Source organism: Athene noctua, chromosome 5 (genome assembly GCF_965140245.1).
Source record: "Athene noctua chromosome 5, bAthNoc1.hap1.1, whole genome shotgun sequence".
In the NCBI taxonomy this organism is placed as follows: domain Eukaryota; kingdom Metazoa; phylum Chordata; class Aves; order Strigiformes; family Strigidae; genus Athene; species Athene noctua.
The window spans coordinates 29,877,257-29,895,344 of NC_134041.1; the positions used below are offsets into that span (position 1 = coordinate 29,877,257).

At 37.5% G+C, this 18,088-nt stretch overlaps 1 protein-coding gene across 5 annotated transcripts in view; it reads left to right on the plus strand.

Moving 5' to 3' along the window:
• KIFAP3 (kinesin associated protein 3) overlaps positions 1–18,088 on the plus strand; it is a 72,704-nt gene that overhangs the window by 26,400 nt on the left and 28,216 nt on the right. For 3 of the 5 annotated variants that reach the window (XM_074906880.1, XM_074906878.1, XM_074906881.1), the window contains 7 exons: positions 1,097–1,197; positions 5,679–5,787; positions 6,300–6,412; positions 7,379–7,544; positions 7,755–7,880; positions 8,267–8,365; positions 9,855–9,940. In XM_074906880.1, coding sequence (XP_074762981.1) covers positions 1,097–1,197; positions 5,679–5,787; positions 6,300–6,412; positions 7,379–7,544; positions 7,755–7,880; positions 8,267–8,365; positions 9,855–9,940 — 800 coding nt within the window. Of the gene's footprint in view, positions 1–1,096; positions 1,198–5,678; positions 5,788–6,299; positions 6,413–7,378; positions 7,545–7,751; positions 7,881–8,266; positions 8,366–9,854; positions 9,941–18,088 lie in introns of all 5 variants that reach the window. The other 2 variants (XM_074906877.1, XM_074906879.1) reach the window with 1 other exon arrangement.

Below are 18,088 nucleotides of genomic sequence, written 5' to 3' on the forward strand. Positions count from 1 at the left end.
AAATGGACATTCTCAGGACGAAGGCGGCATATCCTTGCTACTTAAAGGAAATTCCAGTTCCTAATGATGTATGCAGAAGAAAAATTTAACTGTTGGTTGCTGCTTGAGGTCTTGATGCTTTGCCAAAGTGTTAAACAGACACATTCTAACTTAGTTCAAATAGAAGTGGGAGGTAGGATATTTCTGCTCAGTTGTATAAGAACTGTGATTAAATTCTGAGTTGGTGACCTTATTGCATCCTGGTCTAACATAAACGTTCAGATGAATGTTTTATCCCATATATAGTCGGTATCCTGCTAACGTAGGGCTAGAGGAGAGCTTAAGAGAATGCTCAGTGTGGATTTCAGCAGTGAGTCAAGATCAGATTTGTCTGTGTTGTTCTTAAACATTTGTATGTTTGTCTGAGTTGGTTTTATAGAACCTTTCAGTTAAATACTTCACGGACTACTCACATTAGCCACTCCAATTTTTCTTGGGAATCTTTTTCTCTTTGGTAAGTATTAATGTGAAAATACACTAATGTCATCTTTGAAGTGTATGAAACATAAAAGGCACCCACAGGATAATATTGTCGTTTAGGATAATAAAACAATCAGTATGTGACTTACTTGAAAGGCACTAGATTCCTTCTACAACACTTTTTAGTGGTAGTTATTTTTCTCTCTGGCATTTGGTACATTCCTTATCATTTCACTTTGAGACAAGCTTGTTGTTTCGACAGGAATAACCACAGCTAATTTGGCATTACATTTGATATTTAATTTCCAAGCTGGAAACTGATGAAGGTTCTCTCTAGATGGCCTATCATTACTAAGTGTCCTTTCACAAAATACATTCCTTGCAAAGTGTGGTTAAGGAAGTGTTTTGAGGTGCTGGGGAGAGGGGTAGTTGTTAGTATTGCCTTTGTTCCCGCTCTGCTCAAATATGTGATTCATTTGGATAGGCTAGACAAGACCCTTTCAATAACGTTGCACTTCTGATTTAAATTTTCCCTCTATTAGCTAGGATTTATGTGCTTTTTGTTTTCCCCTTTTAAATGTTTACAACACCTAAAATACTAGGCTTCTATTAATACAGATTTTTTTTCTCCTTCTAGCAAATGAAAACTACAAACAAGTAGCAATGTGTATTCTGTATCACATAAGCATGGATGATCGCTTTAAATCAATGTTTGCATACACAGACTGTATCCCACAGGTATGTACTTTTCTATATGATGAGGTGGTAAGTCACACCTTTCCCTGTGCAGGTCTTTTCATCAGTCATAGCAGAGCTCGCACTGACACCCACAGGTGACAGTGGGAACAACCACGATGCTGGTGAGTCGGTAGTGAACCACCTACTCATCGGGCAGCCTGTCTGGTTTTGCTGCCTTTTAATGGTCCCCAGAAAAAGGATAGGTCACATATTCTCTGTCAGTGCTGTTAACACTTGAACTCCATCAGTGAATTGGTAAAAGTACAGGTGACCTGATGAATTTCTACAGAAGACTGGGAATTCTTGAAAGAGATTAAAGTTTGTGCACAGCAGGTCCTTAGGGAACCTTGTGGAAAGTATTTCCTTTACAGTTTTAGAAGACATTCTTTTCTGATCCCATTGGGTATCAAAATTTCAACGTTTCCAGTATTACAGGATATGAACTGGAAACTAGCCAAGCAGTGTTGTGTTGCGACATGACAATTCCTTTTCAACTGCAGGCATGTACAACAGGGGAGACTTGAAGACCATGGAAGGCTCTTCACCGATCTTTCAGGATGCAGTTCATTGCATAACATTTTGTCTCCAGTTGTGGTCTTTGATCCAAGCACAGATGCAGTATCATGGGGTTTGGGGTTTTGTGTGTATGTTTTGTTGTTTGGGTTTTAACAAGTACCAAATCCTCTCTTATCATTTTGGTTTTTTGGTTTTGGGTTGTGTTTTTTTTTTTTTTTTTTTTTTCCCCCCTGTCCTGATGAGGCTGGGTTGAGAGAGCTTGTGTTGCATAAGGGTAAGAGCTCTCTGGTAACTTTTTCTGAATTGCACCATGATATTTTCTTTCCTTACAAACATGTTTTAACATCAAATACACTCAGAATGGGAAGTTGCCATGGAAAATTTTCAGAATGTTTCTGGTCACTATCTCATGACAAAAATTATGATGTTTTTCCAAATACAGGAGGATTTTGTAGAATAGAGAGGGGAGAAGTGGTGTGAATAACTAGTATATGTTACAAAATGGTCTTGTAAACATCCTGCTGACTGCCTTTTCTGCCCTGCCACAAGAAGCAACTACATGTTAAGGCATTTGCATGATACAAGGGACCTGGTTTGTTCTGAGCAGTTACCAGCCAAACCAGAATTCATGCCTGTGTTTCAGGGTTCGCCTATGACATGGTTTCAGGGAATCTTGGTGTGACTCTTAAGATTCTGAGTGCCAAATGTAAAGAGCTGTGGAAAATTCTGTGATACCATACTCTGACCTTTGGTGAACATCGTTGTTCTGATAGGCAATGACTGCTCAAACTGGTGCTTACAGAGCAGTATCTAAAAACTAGTGGAGCAGGAAACAAGTTCACTGTCTTCATTGGACTTTGGCTAAAACTACAAAATTTGAAGGGTAATTATGGCTGTTGATGCTTCAGTGGTCAATGTAATCGTTTACAGATCACATCTGCCCACTGTTCAAAAAGGACAAACTGGACAACCAGAGCTTAAAGTTTATTAAAGAATATTCAAAACTAGGACAGTTAAGGAAGATGGAGGTAGCAGAAAACATGGGGAAGTGGGTAAGGTGTCAGAAGAAAGCAGCCCTTTTAAAAGGACTTCCTGCCATCTGATTCTGCCCTGGAAAACTAAAATGTCTTTTCAATAGTAGTATGTGCCCTTTTGTGGATTTCTTTCCTTTTGAGGAAAGGTGTACATCAACTGGCAAATACTCAATAATGAATGTTTAGCTGTTATAGAAAGTGATCGGAAAATCAATCCCCTGTTGTCATTTTGAACAGGCGAAGTGCTTGACAAGGGCTTGCGCGTGCTGTCCCAGGTAAACATCCTTGTGGATTGCAGGAGTTAGTGGGTGCTATTCTAGTAACAGTTAAAAGTGAGTATTAACAGTTCATTCTTGTTTAGACCTCAGCAATGCGTGTTTTGTTTAAATAGGTGCAAATGCCATCCAGATGCTTATAAAAGCCTTTATTGGTAATAACCTGGCCAATCAAAGGGCATGGTTAGGCAGTGATGTCATGGTGATATTTAATATTTTACCGCAGAGCAGTGTGCAAGGTTCTCTGCAGCTACCCACATGTTTTCCACCATGGTTGTCCTGTTTGGCCCCTCTTTGATCTATAAGCTTCTTTTCAGCTTAATGCTGGTAAACGTCCTCTCTTGACAGCACCCTTTGCTCCTGTCCGCCATTATCTGCTGAAGTTCAGAAACCAGAGCATCACTTCAAACAGCAGAGTTAGGGAGTAGCTGGTCAGGAGAGATTCCTGAGGCATGCAGTTCTGGCATAATCATTCAAAGATGTTTGAGCTGGGCTTGGGGAGGGGGTTGGACAGAGGTGTATGTGAACAGAGAGCTGTGGGGGTTGGCCTCTGGTCACTGGTAAATAAGTGAAGGCAGGTGCCAGAGAGTCTAGACACAGTGATTTCAGTCCTGGTCTGTGGTATCTGATACTCAATATGGGACTTGTCTGATTGAACACTACTGCCTCTTCATTGCACATGCTGCAGTCTTTTTACTGCCTTCCTGTTAAATCAGTAAAAGATGACAATGGACATAGTAAAAGCAGAACAAATTTAATTTTAATATTTCCTATTTGGCAGCAATTACTCCTCCTTTTGAAGTGGCACAAGAAGCAATCAAATTAAATGAAGACATAATGGGAAACATGGAGCTCGTACGAAACTATTATTTTAAAATTTGAACGGCTTTAATTGAAACTGGATATATTTTTTCTTTTTATAGAGAAGTAGTTCAGTAATTAACAGTGTAATCCCATCTTGTTAAACATCTAATTTCCACAGATTTTGTATTGTGTAAGTAATGAGAATGTTTCCTTTCAAATTATTTGAAGGGTTTTAAAAATCTGTTTTTAAAGGTTTTGTAACAGAAGAGTTGCAGGGGGTGATTTTTGAATGCTCATGTTCTACTTGTTAAGTTGGCAACTTTTTTCTCTGGTTAGTTCACTCTTATGTGACTGTCAGGCTTACGGATTTAATAAACTAGGGATTTTATAACTTCTTAAAACAACTTAGGGAAATCTGACTCTACCTTTTTAAGAAAGGGAGGAAGAAATCAATGATAGCTTTTAAATCGGTACATGAAAGTCCCTGAAAGAGAAATCAATAACTATGTTGTAACATAATTTAAAAAAAATTTTATTTGGGTCAATTTGGAATGACAGCTTGCTATCTGATAATAGATAAACATACAGAATTACTGTTCTAAAATACTTTGGAATGAAATTCCTGCAGTCCTATTGTTCCTTTTTTCCTCTCTAAACGAGTTGTTCCCCCACTTCCTCTAGTTTTTAATGCCTTACAAACTCTCTTTCCACCAGGGGGCAAGCACACAAATACTTAATGGTTAGTTGCTGCTTTCTTCCCCCCCCCCCCCCCCCAACTTTTTGCCACAAACTGAGCTACATTTTTTTGTACCTTATGCCCCGCTTATCTTTAGGTTCGGTTGTTTCTACTTCCAGAAATCTTAGTCTTGTCATCACGTTGCCTTGCAATTATCATCTTGATGTGTTTTGTGAACTGAGCAGAGTTTAGGAGTAAATAGGGTGATGTCCTGCAACCCCTCAATGAGGAAGTCATGCATTTCTCTGCCGTGGTTGGAAACAGAGAAAAAAGAAACGGATGTATTTGAGCCATGTTTGTATATTCAGTATGCCATTTCAAAAAATGTTCACGTTGAACAAAATAAGACTAGATAGCCTGTGATGTAATCGACAGTACAGGTGCCAGTATATCAAATGATGGCAATTCATAGGTTATTTGCCTAAGGAATCATCTGGGAATTCACTGACACTTACTAAACAGTTGGAACAGGATTATAGGCAATTGTCTACTTATGTTAACCCAGGTTTTCCTGTCCTGGTACCAAAAGAATAGGACTACCACTGAGAAGTCTCTGATATATGGTAGTGTTCATCTTTACCAGTGCAAGCTGCAAAGATAAAGCACATTGCTGCAGATACAGCTAATTTACCTATCAACAGAATAATCTCAAAACAAAATAGTAGTAGAATTATTCTGCAGTTAAGTATCTATTTCAAGTCATAATTTTGGTAAACAACTAGGTATTAATCTGACTTTCTGTGGAACTTGAGTTGTGGGATTTTTTTCCTATGTTGTCTACCTAAACTTTCAAAACAAATTTATCCATTCATAACTTTAAAAAAAAAATGAGTAAAGAATAAAGAATTAAGTGGTAGCAATAAAATGTAACTAACCCAAGTTAATTTAAGGTGATGAATGTGCCATTTTTGCCACTTCATAAGCATTGTTATCCCCAAATAATGTAACTATAGATCTTGTGCCTCTGACCTTTAACTTTACAGTTCCTGTAGAAATGTTGAGTATTCTTTTTTTCTTTTGAAAAAAAGAAAAAGCTACTATCATTGACATCATAACATTGCTCTTCTAATGCTTTGGAAAGATTAATGACTTAAGTGTGCTTGTGTTTCTTGGCAGTTAATGAAGATGCTTTTTGAATGTCCTGATGAGCGAGTTGACCTGGAACTTATCTCCTTCTGTATTAACCTTGCTGCTAACAAAAGAAATGTACAACTTATCTGTGAAGGTAAGTGTATTGAGATTTTACTGTTTTCTTGGAGGTGACAAGACTTTATATATATTTTTGATATATACTTACATAAATTGCATATATTTGAATTATTTATAAATCTGTATATGTGTTTTTAAAAAATAAAATGCACCTATTTCAGTAATGATTTCAAGCAAATGGCCATCTCCTCATCAGCATTGGTGGCAGGAGTGACCTGAAGCATTTAATTATATGATTTTTTTTTTTTCAGTGTCCCAGCAGTACATATGATCATAGTAGTAGTTTTAAAAAAGCTATAAAATTTATACAGAGCTGGTCTTTTTTGTTGTTGTTATTGACTTGTAAGAAGAAATAGTTGTTACCTAGACTCTTTGCTTTTTCCTTTTGAACTTTTAAATGATAAAGCTGGTGGATTTTTGTTTGTGCATGTTGGGTTTTGGTTGGCTAGTACTTTCCTTGTGTGTGTTTTTTTTTGTTTTTTTTTTTTTTTAATTTGGAGGATTTCCTAAGTGTTTGTTTCTTTTTAGGAAATGGTTTGAAAATGCTAATGAAGCGGGCTTTGAAATTTAAGGACCCATTGTTAATGAAGATGATCAGGAATATTTCACAACACGATGGGCCAACAAAAAGCCTGTTTATTGTAAGTACTATCTATTTACCTAACTGATCTCTGATTCTTCCTACTGGAAAAGACTGGCTTTGGAGAGCTGCTGTGTTTTGTCTTTACAAGGTGTCCAGTTTAAGTTTTCTTGGCTGTCATGGGTTGATTTATGTTTTGTTTTATAAGGCTATCTTAGTTGGTAGATCAGGCTTTGGATCCCCCGTTACAGGGAAAACAGATCTTAAGCTGTATCCAGTAAGTCCCCGTTCCAAAACAAACACACAAAACCAAGCAAACAAAAAAACCCACCCAACTGCTGGGGTGCACATTGTAACAATTAACAGTTATCCTAAATCTCTGCTTTTAGAGCTAGAGGGCAAACTAAAATGTTGTTTGTTTGTTTTTTTTTTTTCACTGTGCCAAGTGTTTTGTGTAAGTGGATATTTAAAAATTTTGAAGAGTTAATATTCAGTTAACTGTGTAAAGCTGCCCTTTCAAAAGAAGGGGGGGGAAGTGCAACATCCTAATTGTGGAAAAGTGTACTGTTAAACTGAGGATTGAATATCAATTTGTCTCAATGCAATATGGAAATAGTAAGTAGAATTCATAAGTCCCCTGTTCATGTCCTCAGAAAATCTTGTAGTTATTTCAGAAAATCTGTAGGAAGAGAACTTGTGTTACAGTCACCAATGCAGTATGGTGTTTGCTATCTTCTCTCCCTTATTTTATAACAGCTTTCTCAAACTGTGTGTGTAGTAGCTACTTTTGGAACATATGAACCAATGATCTACATCTGTTTAAAGTGTAAGGATGGAGAGGAAGAATGCTGAAATGCTTTCTTGGATTATTCTTCAATTGAAATTGAAACTGCATTATTAGCCCTCATTTTGGGAGAAGAGTCCCTTTAACATTCTTTTGAGAACTAGTTTTGATTTGATCAAGTGGTGAGTTTTTTCAGAACCCCAGATTATTCACCTGTAATGTTTGTTTCTGTATTTTCTTTAGGATTATGTTGGTGACTTAGCAGCTCAAATATCAAATGATGAAGAGGAGGAATTTGTGATTGAATGCTTGGGAACACTTGCAAATTTGACCTTACCAGATCTGGACTGGGAACTTGTGCTGAAAGAATACAAACTTGTTCCGTACCTCAAGGATAAACTAAAACCAGGTTTGTTCAAAACGTAGTGTTTCAAAGTAGAGTCTCTTGAAGAATGCTTTGAAGAATACTCTTTTTGAGTAGAGTCTGTTGACCTTTATAATTTGTGATTGATTGGGGAAACAACACTGAAGAACAGAATCATATCTACAGATAAATATACAGCTGCTACAATATTAAGAATTTCTAAGAGGTAATACTTTCTGCATTCTGACTTAGCAGGTTCTGCAGAAGATGACCTTGTTTTAGAAGTGGTGATAATGATTGGAACAGTTTCTATGGATGACTCTTGCGCTGCTCTGCTGGCTAAATCTGGAATCATCCCTGCACTCATTGAGCTTCTAAATGGTATATTGCAATGTTTGACTTGAGGCCTTGTTTTTCAGAGAAGCTTAGTTGATATAGCTGTGCTGTAACCAAATGCACCATTCATTTTCCCTTGCAAGACGGGGGGGTAAGTGTTTTGTATATGAAAGGAGGAGCAATTACTCTTACTGGTAGAGGCACAGGGACTAGTGGTCTAATAGAGTTGATATATCCCACACCTCCACAACTCTTGCTGCAATCTACTTGACTACAGCAGGGAAAAAAACACTAATTTTGTGTTGTCAAGAGATGAAATCTCACACATACCACCGAACTGTCTAGCTGACATGTAAGAGCTAGGCTGCTTCTAAGGATCTAGAGATTCTAATTGTGGGATCTGAAATTGTGGTTTCTTTTTTTTCTTGCAGCTCAGCAGGAAGATGATGAGTTTGTCTGCCAGATCATCTATGTATTTTATCAGATGGTCTTCCACCAAGCTACCAGAGATGTCATTATCAAGGAAACCCGTATCTTTTTTTAAAGATTAAACATGTAGAATTACAGCACTTAATTTGCCATCACTGATGTTTGGCCTATATTTCTCTTGCATAAATCTCTCGATCTCAGAGGCTTCTTTGTAAATGGTTTATTTCAGCTGAAGAAAAAATCCAGGCAGCCTAGGCATGTAGAGGGACGGGAAGATTAATAGTAAAGATTAAAAGTTAGTTTGCTTTGAAACAGGGAGGGGGATTGGAGGGGAATCAGTGGACCAGATGACTCATTACTTCCTATCCAGTCTGAATTACTGTATGAATTTGTTTTTCAAATCACAGTCAAAATCATAGTCCATAGAAAAACTTAACATAGAGCATAGACAAACTTCTTGTACCGAATCATTTTATATATATAGATATGTTACATAGTCTGAAGTTACGTGCGTTAAAGTAGTTTAGTAGCATTCTTTCTTATATCAGTCTAGGCAACAAATAATGCCTGCTCTGTGTTTTTGTCCACCTAATTGTTCTTTGAATTTTATGTTCGGTGGAAGTCTCCCATCTTCTTCCCACAGTGGAGACTTTGATTTCTGTTCCTGGTTTTTCTCCTTTTTTTGCCTGTCTGTTGATGGCTGAATCTGTCGTGTCATGGATCTGTTCAATTTTTTTGCATGGTACTTAGCACTCTTAGTCAGTCTTTACTACTTAATCTTTCAGTCACTGCTTATGTTGAGCTCATTCAGACAACCTGAAAACTGTGGTAAGAGGCACTAGCTGTCTTTGTGGGCCTTAACTGAATGTTAAATTTTATTGAAACATAAAAAATGGGTTGAATGAAGCCCTTGTAGGGAATAGCAAATTAGCAATTACTTTGCTAACAATACAAAGACTACTTCTTAATGTCCTTTTTCCTTTAAGCTCTGTGGAATATTTGAGAAGCCATTTGGAATGTTGTTCTTAGTCGCCTGTTTGAACTCCTAGGTGGCTAGCTTTAAAAAAAAATTTTTTTTTAAATTTATCTCTTTATATCTGTAATGGTAAAACACCAGCATTTGAACAACACTTTTCTCACTCAAATTGAACAAGACTAGTATTAATACTGTCATTTACACAGTAGATTATCTTAAGTATTTTTGAGACAAATGCACTGGAAACCTTTTTCTAAAACATGAAAACTCCCTGAAGATTACAAAAGTTAAGTGTCTCAAAAGATGACATCATTCCACAGAATCTGTGTCTTTTGGACTAACACATTAGGTGCATGGATTTCCTGTGACAGTTCAGAATGTATTTTCTTTATAAGGGACATGTAATTTTTTTTTTTTTCAGAAATTTGGAAGAAAATTTGGTATCTTAAAATATAATTTTAAAGGAAACCCAAAACTAAAAAGTGGTTGGGGAAGGCTGCTGAACTTCACATGTGATGGAAAATTCCTGACTAACTTTCTTAATGAAATTTGCAGTTGGAAGAAGACTGAGCTGTGGAAAAAAATAGCTTTTATCCTTAACAGTTTCTTTCCAGAGGCTCCAGCATATCTTATAGACCTGATGCATGATAAAAATGCTGAAATTCGCAAAGTTTGTGACAACACTCTGGATATTATAGCGGTAGGTCTGATTTTTTTATATCATCTGTCCTTCACAAACCTCTTTACACGAGATAATTCTAAAATAACTAACTAGCCATAACTTGCAAATTGAGAATATTTTTCATGCTCAACTTTCTAATCATGTAGGTAAAAGATCAGTTTTCATGGGATAATGACAATCATTAATCTAGGCTGTGTACCAAACTTCCAAAAACTGCATATATACTTTGAAAATTCATGCCAGTTACCTTTATGCTACAGACACTTCTAAAGAGTGCTTTTATACTTAATCACATTACATTTCATTATTTCTTAGTTCTCCAAATGGCTCTTGTTACCCAGCAGCTTTTATTCAGTTTTTCTACATTGCCTGCTGCCAGTATTTGTTTCAGAAAGAAAATGTGGGCAGTGATCCTGAAGCTGGTTATTTTTTGCTGGGGGAACAGTCAGTATAATACTGAACTTCTGTTTTCAGCTCTTGGATAGGTTTCCTTTAGCTACATGACTTAGTTTGTCCAGCTGTCCATTGATCACCATAAACTTTTGGACAGTTGTTTTGCATTAAACTGCAAACTTTGAAAAAAGATAGAATACTGAATTATGAAGTGCCATTGCTTTATCAGCTCTTATAGCAAGCATAGTCTGCTTCTAGGGAACCTGGACTCTAGAAGCATTAGTATTTTCTAGGGTATTCTTCATTTGAAGTAAACATTGTGAAACTTATTCCAATTAAGTTGCATTTCATTGTTAAAATTCCTCCTGGCCTGTTTAATTGAATTGACTTATACTGACAAAAAGAAATTTCAACATTTTGTAGTGTCTTAGGATTGTGCAGACTGTACATCCTTTTGGATGTAGAGTAGCTATCATGAAATTAAAGCTTGTAACCAAAGAGAACTTAACTATGAGTCGAGTAGTGTCTTTGACTACCTTGATGTTTTTCTTGTCATCTACTTAGTTTCTTCCTTAGTTGAATTATGCATAATGCAGCTTGTTCACCAAAAGGTTTATGATAGCGTAAGACCTAACTTACGCTGCACAGTACTATAGTCTATTTTGTCTTTTTCTGTTATACTCATTAGTAACACCTTCTAATTCAATGTTCATCTAAAAAAAGTAAAATGATATGACATTTTCTCTGTTGGGATTCTTTATATCTGACTCTGGTTTTGCTTCATGGAGGTATGGAATGAAAATTGTGCTACACTAGTTAATGGCAGAGTTGCTGTTGACATTCGTTAAGGGCAAGTTTTCAACTAAGATGAATTTGCACTTAGTACTTATTTATGATGGCTATTATATGTTCAGCTTACCAAGATAAATTATTTCCAGGGACTTCTCTAGTGAAACAGTAGAAAGATCTTTATCTTCCGAGTGAAGCTGGACGTTTCTAGTGCTTCCAATGCTTGTTTTATCTTGGGGCCAGTGCAGTTTTCAAGTGTTTCAGACGTTGATTTGTTCATTTAGGGGAGCTTTACAATGTGGTCCATAGTTATATCTAGTTACTGAAAAATTATGTTAGGGGTATTATTAAGGAACATTTATAGAATCTGGAAGAATAATTAAGACATAGCTTCATATTCAATATTAACATGAGTAAAATATACTTGGCTTTTTTTTTTTCCCCTTCCTAAGAGGTAATCTTTATGCTAGCCATGAGTAAATGAGTGCTGTGATAAGGGATGAGAAAGGCTTCTGAGCTTGCAAAAAGCACTGGACAGGACTTGTTGGGCCTTGAGGAAGAATAAATGGAGGAAATGATGTGGTACTACTGTTACTGGGGGTAGGGGAGAAGATAATGAGCACATACTGAGAATAGTTTGTGTGGTAGTAATTTTTTTTTTCTTTGGTTGTGGAGCAGTGCCACACTTAGAATGGTGTTCACTGGTAAGTTAGGAGAATTTCCCTTCCACAAAGGTCATTTTTAGCTTTATCATCTAGCTGTTGGGTTATAAGTTGCATAAACCATAACTAACACCATGCCTCTATGGGGAGCAGGAAGCACAATATGCCTTCTTCTCTGGAAGACAGACAGAACCACTAACTGATTGCTTTCTTGGCAATGTTGTAAGCTGGTTTCACTGTGTCTCTCAGTACCAAGAATCATAGGCAAAAAAAGGCAACACATTCTAGATGGTGATGGTAGAAAATACAACATGGTAAGTTATTGGAAGCTCAGATCTTGATAGGTGATTTGCATTCAGCTCAGAGGATATGGTAAAGCAGTCTGTAAACACTGAGGTGTTTGGTTGTGTGGCAGTTTTACACAACTAGTGCTTTCTGAGGTGTCTGAACAGACATAGTCTTTAAGATTGGTGAAACTTCTTTTCTGTGCTAAACCCACAACAAGAAGAACTTAAGTTTTTCAGTCTTGTTGTTCCATACATGCTGACAGGATTACTTCCTCTGATGATGGAAATCAGAAACTAAATGTTGGAGAATAAAGATTTGAAAGTAATTTCTTCTTAGGGAGACAAATGCTTCTTTCACTCATCAATAAGCTCTATATAGTGTGATTGAAATAACACTGAAGAAAATCGCATGCCTTATAAGCCTTAGGGGAGATAGGCTTTCTGTAGTGAAGTAATTGTCACAGAAATTACGGAAATGTTACACTAGTGATGATTTGTTTAATATAGCTTGGCTGGACTCTGCCATTGATGAACTGAAACAGATGTGCTGCTTTAGCGTAGTATGTACTGGGGAGTTTCAGCTTTGCACTGGTAGATACAAGATATCCCTTTTGTCAAAAAGAAACTCTGCATTGATAATTTAGGAATGCTTCAGCCTGGTGTCACGTGCTGAGTCTTGACACCAAGCAACTAGTTTCACGTACTTGTACACCTAAGGGGACAGGTCTCGTGGCTTAGCTGAAAGCTTGGAATCAACAGCTGATGTAGGAGTCTCAAGCAAATAAAGTTCCATTTTCCTCTGCCTCAGAAGCCTGGACACCTGCAACTCAGAGCTTGTGGAAAGAAATGTCAGCTTACTCGAGATGGTTTTACTCTGTTCACCTCAGACAATATTATCAAGAGCTAAAGGGATTATTAATCTCTCGGGTTTCTTGTTTGCTTTCTGCTCCTAGATCAGTCTTATTGCAGTTAAATGATTTTCGTCATTTCTTCTAAGGATATTTAATTAACCGTAGGCAGATCCCTGGTCTGTGTAGTCTGAGCCTTCCCTGTTTCCACCATTTTCCAGTTCAGTGTTTTTACAGATTTGAATCCAGGCCTGTTGTACCATCTTGTTTCTCTTATGATCAAGAGTTATCATTATGCTTCCTGCAGAAGTAAAACTTCTTCTAGATGGCACTGTCCCTGTGATTTAGGAAGGGCTTTATGCCTCAGGTGTTTTTCCAGCTCTTGTTCTTTGCCCCAGGTATTTGTAATAAATGCCAAATAACGTTTGCCTCGTATGGAAAATTGTGGTAATGAACAGCTTGCAACTTTCCATGTTAGCTGAGTGCCCTGACAGAAATCCTCCATGTTGGGAATGCTGGAATTTCACATAAGAAGGAATGTGCTGTGAACCCTCAGTGCTCTGGGATTTGGGGCCAGCTGTACAAGATGTTGGCCAGCGCTCTTAGAATCAAGGAAGAGCAGACCCCAGGGATTTGGGGTGGGCTATATTTGAGTAGGCAGTGGGCTCTGAAAATAGGTAACTTTTGACTCCAGCTTGGTGTCCTCTTTCCATGAAGAGTGCTGTAGTCACTCCAAGAAAAAAAAGGTTCTCCCTTCACTTGTCCGACTTTCTTCCATGTCTCTTGTTCCCCTGTTGTCCTCTAATAGTCATGAATACAGTGTGGTGGGCAGAAGGGCAGCTAGGGTGTAGGGCTGCAGGCTGAACTGTTGACATAATGTTTTCACTGATAATTTCTGCATTGTTAAATTTGCAAACAGTCTGCTTTGCTGGTAGCTTTTTGTGGCAAAGAGCATGCACCCAACAGGAAAGGTTCTACCTGGTCTAGGCAGCATCAGATAGGGCAGGCGTGTCCTGTTTTTTGTCTTCACATAAATCAAACTCTGACACATTTCCTTCTAGCATTGGTGTTTGCTCTTTGGAGTTTTAAGACTAGGAAGGTGAGCCAAATGTCTGATCTCTGTTACTTTCATAATAGCTTGCCAATGAGATACCTTATATTCCTCCAAAGTTTCTCTCTTCAGCTATTGAGAATATAGGAACCATGTGGATGGTGTGCATTTTATGTAGGCACCTAAATTTAGGGGGCATGATGTTTATTTACTCTTTTCTGCTTCGCTATTAGTTTCGTATCACAGGTTTCTATTAGCTTCCCATCACAATACATGTAGTGATGAACCTGGTTGTGAAGAAGTGACTCTGGGTTGCACAGGTGTATGGTAGAAGGATTTTTTTTTTTGGCCTGTGAATGAATTGCCCTCCAGTGGTACTTACTGTAAGGTGGGTGTTGTAGACACCTGCAGAAGGTGATCCATAACATCTGTTTCTCTCCTTCATTTATAGAGGCACATAGTTCAAATGACATGCCCAACTTTTGAATAGCTGGACAAGATAAATCTTTTTTTTCTTAAGTGATTAATTTAACCTTTCATGTAAACTGTGTGTTTTAGGGATGGTTAAATAATGAAGAATGTAACATATCACCAAGTACAGCCTTGAACATAATGAGCATTCTACTTACTGTATAGCAGTTTTAGTATGAGGAATCGCATCAAATGAACCCTATTACAGACCCAATTAAAGGGCAACCACATTAAAGTGAAAAGGAAAATCTGTTTTTCATCAGCTGTGAGAGAACACAAAGCAGATCTGTGTAGCTCTATGTTATCCTATAGTGTGTTAATCAGATACAAGGTGTGACGGAAGCCAGTGACAAAGGGGACCCCTGATAGGGAACAGACATGCTCTGATAATAGGCCAGTTAACGCTTCATAATATTTCAATGGTTCAGTAGTAAACAAAGTTGGAAGTGGAACTTCAAAAAGGATGGCACATTCCTCGCAGAGTCGAACCATACATCTTCTATGACATTTTTGGATTTATGGAAACCGAATGTTAAAAACAGTGATGTCAGGGAGCTCCAAAGAGAATAAAATCAACCTTCAGGATTCCTCCTTTTATGTTTCTGAACATGCAGTATTTGGGGGGGTAGGTGGCTGGGGGTTGGACATTCTGTCCACTTTCTTCTCATTCCCCCATCCGCTGCTTTTCTAGTAGCCTAACATTTAGAAGGATTGGAGGGCACAAAGTCATGTTTGTATCTCCATGATGTTTAGTTTTCTGGTTTCATTTTTGTGGGAATTCCTTAGTAAAGGAGGTGTGCTTCATGTGTTTAAAAACCAGAAACAAAACCTAACCACAAAAAACACATAAAATAATTAAAAGAAGGCTTTTAATAGCTCAAAATATAATTACTGGAAGACTTGCTGTGTTTTAGAGAATTGTTTTGCTCTAAACTTCTTTAATTTCTTTGTGCTTTTTGGCTGTAGTCCTGCATTTACAGCTTTTCTTCCATTCTGATGTTATTCCATTAATCATTTACCCAGTGGTGTTTCTGCACATTTCTGTGGAAAATCTACAGACATATTCCTGATCTAACAGTACTTAAAAGACCTTTTTTTGTGCTGAGGTTATGTAAATTGTTCTAGATTATTGCAGATCATCCTTTTCTAGGATTGCTGCCAGAATGAAACTCTGGGCAAAACTGATCATTGATCTGGTGCAGTCACTTTGTTATTTTTGCTCATTCATAGTGAAATGTGAGGTACAAATGTAACAAAGTAGCCAAACTGTTTGAATGGATAATTAGTGATTTTTAAGTAATGTGCAGCTATGCTCAATCTTAGAGTTGCTAACTTGCTGTTAGGTTGCTAATCCTGTTTTCCAAAATATAGATGAACGACTGAGGTAAAATACCTGGGAGTTTTAAGCTTCTTAATATAGAATGGAAAATGTCAAATACATAGGAATATTCTGCCCTGTTGTCCTTGTCTAAAGAAAAAAAATCCCTTAGGATCTGAGAAATGTTAACTGATTTTTTTTTTAAAGAATGTAAGAACTTCATGTCTATTTGACAGACATTCAGCATGTTCAGACAGTCGTGTGGAATGGAACAGAGTGTGGGGCAAGTGTAACTTTGGGAAAGTTAAAATGTTTTCAAAGTGCATTTATGGTAAATGTGAATTAGGTGATTTAGCTGCTGGCCTTTCTGCTTTTGAGAACTTTTAAAGGTAAACAGAGTAACATAAAAGGGATTCAGCTTTCCTACAGATTAGTTGAATTTGCTGTTTGTTAAATTTGTTTATTTTCCCCCACTTCTTTGCAATCATGATTTCTGGGAATAGTTTTCTTAAGACTGCAGTATGATTTCTGGCAGTTACAAGGTGTTTCTGTAAAGCTTGTAACTCGCTCACAACTGCTGGAGACTGACATAATAGGTAACTCACAGTTTAGCTCTGGCAGATTCAGCAAAGGAGATATTTCCAAAATGTAGGTCAGATGTCATCACTGAAAGTCATGCCCTTTCATTTTTTTATGGGTAATTTTATAAACTTCAGTGATGAGCTTGCTTTTTTCAGGGAAACCCTTGTTTTGCGCTGTTATTTCTAGCCTTTCTTTTAATCAAGAGTGGAAGTGGGGGAAAAGATCAAGAGGCAGAAATAGCATGAGATGTTCTTTCTCCAAACAGTATGAGGCATAGGGGTGTGTTTGTTATTTTTTGGTGTCTCGGGTGTTTTTTTTCTCCCTCTCTAAGGTTGCTGCATTACTGGATGGCTGACAGAAACCTGGAATTTTGCTTGAGGTCACTAAGCACTGAGACTATCTATAGATCCCACAAGTGATACCTACTCTGTGTATGGAAGTTTTGCAGGAGACCAGGTTTTGAACAGGATCTCTGTGTGCCAGGATCATGCAGAGGGGAATTGGAAAGGTCTAGTAATTAGTGTTGATCAGAGGTGGAATTGGAGAAACTAATGTCACAGACTGATGAGAGCCCCAGATCTGCAGGTACTTGCATGGATGTCCCATCAAAAGGGAATTTATGTTGTTCTTTAAGCCAAAAGAAGCAAACTTGCCATTTCTCCAAATAAAACAAAGTTTTAAAAATCTACTGCCATAGAATAAGGGTTTGTGATTGCACAATGCAGCATGATTCCCCATGAAATCTTGGATGCTCTAGATACTAGTTAGCAATGTCAGAGGAGCCTCTGCTGGAATGATGGGGCCAATGGTTTTTGTGTTATTGACCAGTCAGAAGGGTGGAAAAGGCACAGGGTAGAGAGTGGGTTACCTATGTTGGGTTAATAGCAGTGAAGACAAGGTAGGTTGAATATTAAGTCAGTTTAAAAGCTCAACTTCAGTCTGTAGGTGTTTCAGAAGTTTAACCTGAGCTACTAAGCCAATTTACTCTGTCTCCACTGCTATTTTTTGACATCTGGTTATAAACAGATCTACTTTTGCATGTCTAGCTGGGGCAGTTTAAGAAATTACCACTTCCTCAGCCAAGGCATTGTTCCTAATTGTGTGAACGCTCTTCATCCCATTCAGGGCTAAGTAAAACAGATTTTAAAAACCTTAAACTACTCCAGCTAGATCTCCAGGGACAAAGTCTGTCTAGATCATGTGTTAACCAATGTGAGAGTTAAGAAATGATTTTCAATTTTTCTGTCCTTTGTAGTGAGGTTAGAAGACAGTGAAGTGGAACCTGTTTCATGAGGATGTTTCTTCCCACAAGTAGAAAAACTTTGGTTATGAATGTTATTCTTGTTCACAATCCTTTGATTAAAAAAAGTCTTAACCATGGTGTGTTCTTTGTGAATCTTCCCAAACTGATAACATCTGCAGGTTTCATATGTTGATGAGTTTCCTATAGTTAGCTGTGCCCCATCTTTCAGGTCATATTGAGAAACTTGAGTATTATCCACAGGGCTGTGTTACGTAGTAATCAACAGCCTATGTGGTCTGGTCTGTTTAGAAGAGCCTTCTAAACGGCTGATTGCAGTGACCATAGGCTATGTCACTTCATCAGATGCTCCTTTATATTGAATATTGCATCACTTGAGTACAATCTGGCTGTAATCCAGATTGAAATTTCATGCCTAGATTTTTGTTTTCATAGTGACTTGAACCTATATCCTGTTTTCCTCAGCTTTCTGGAGAAGTTTCTCTCAGATTTTGGTTTTGTATC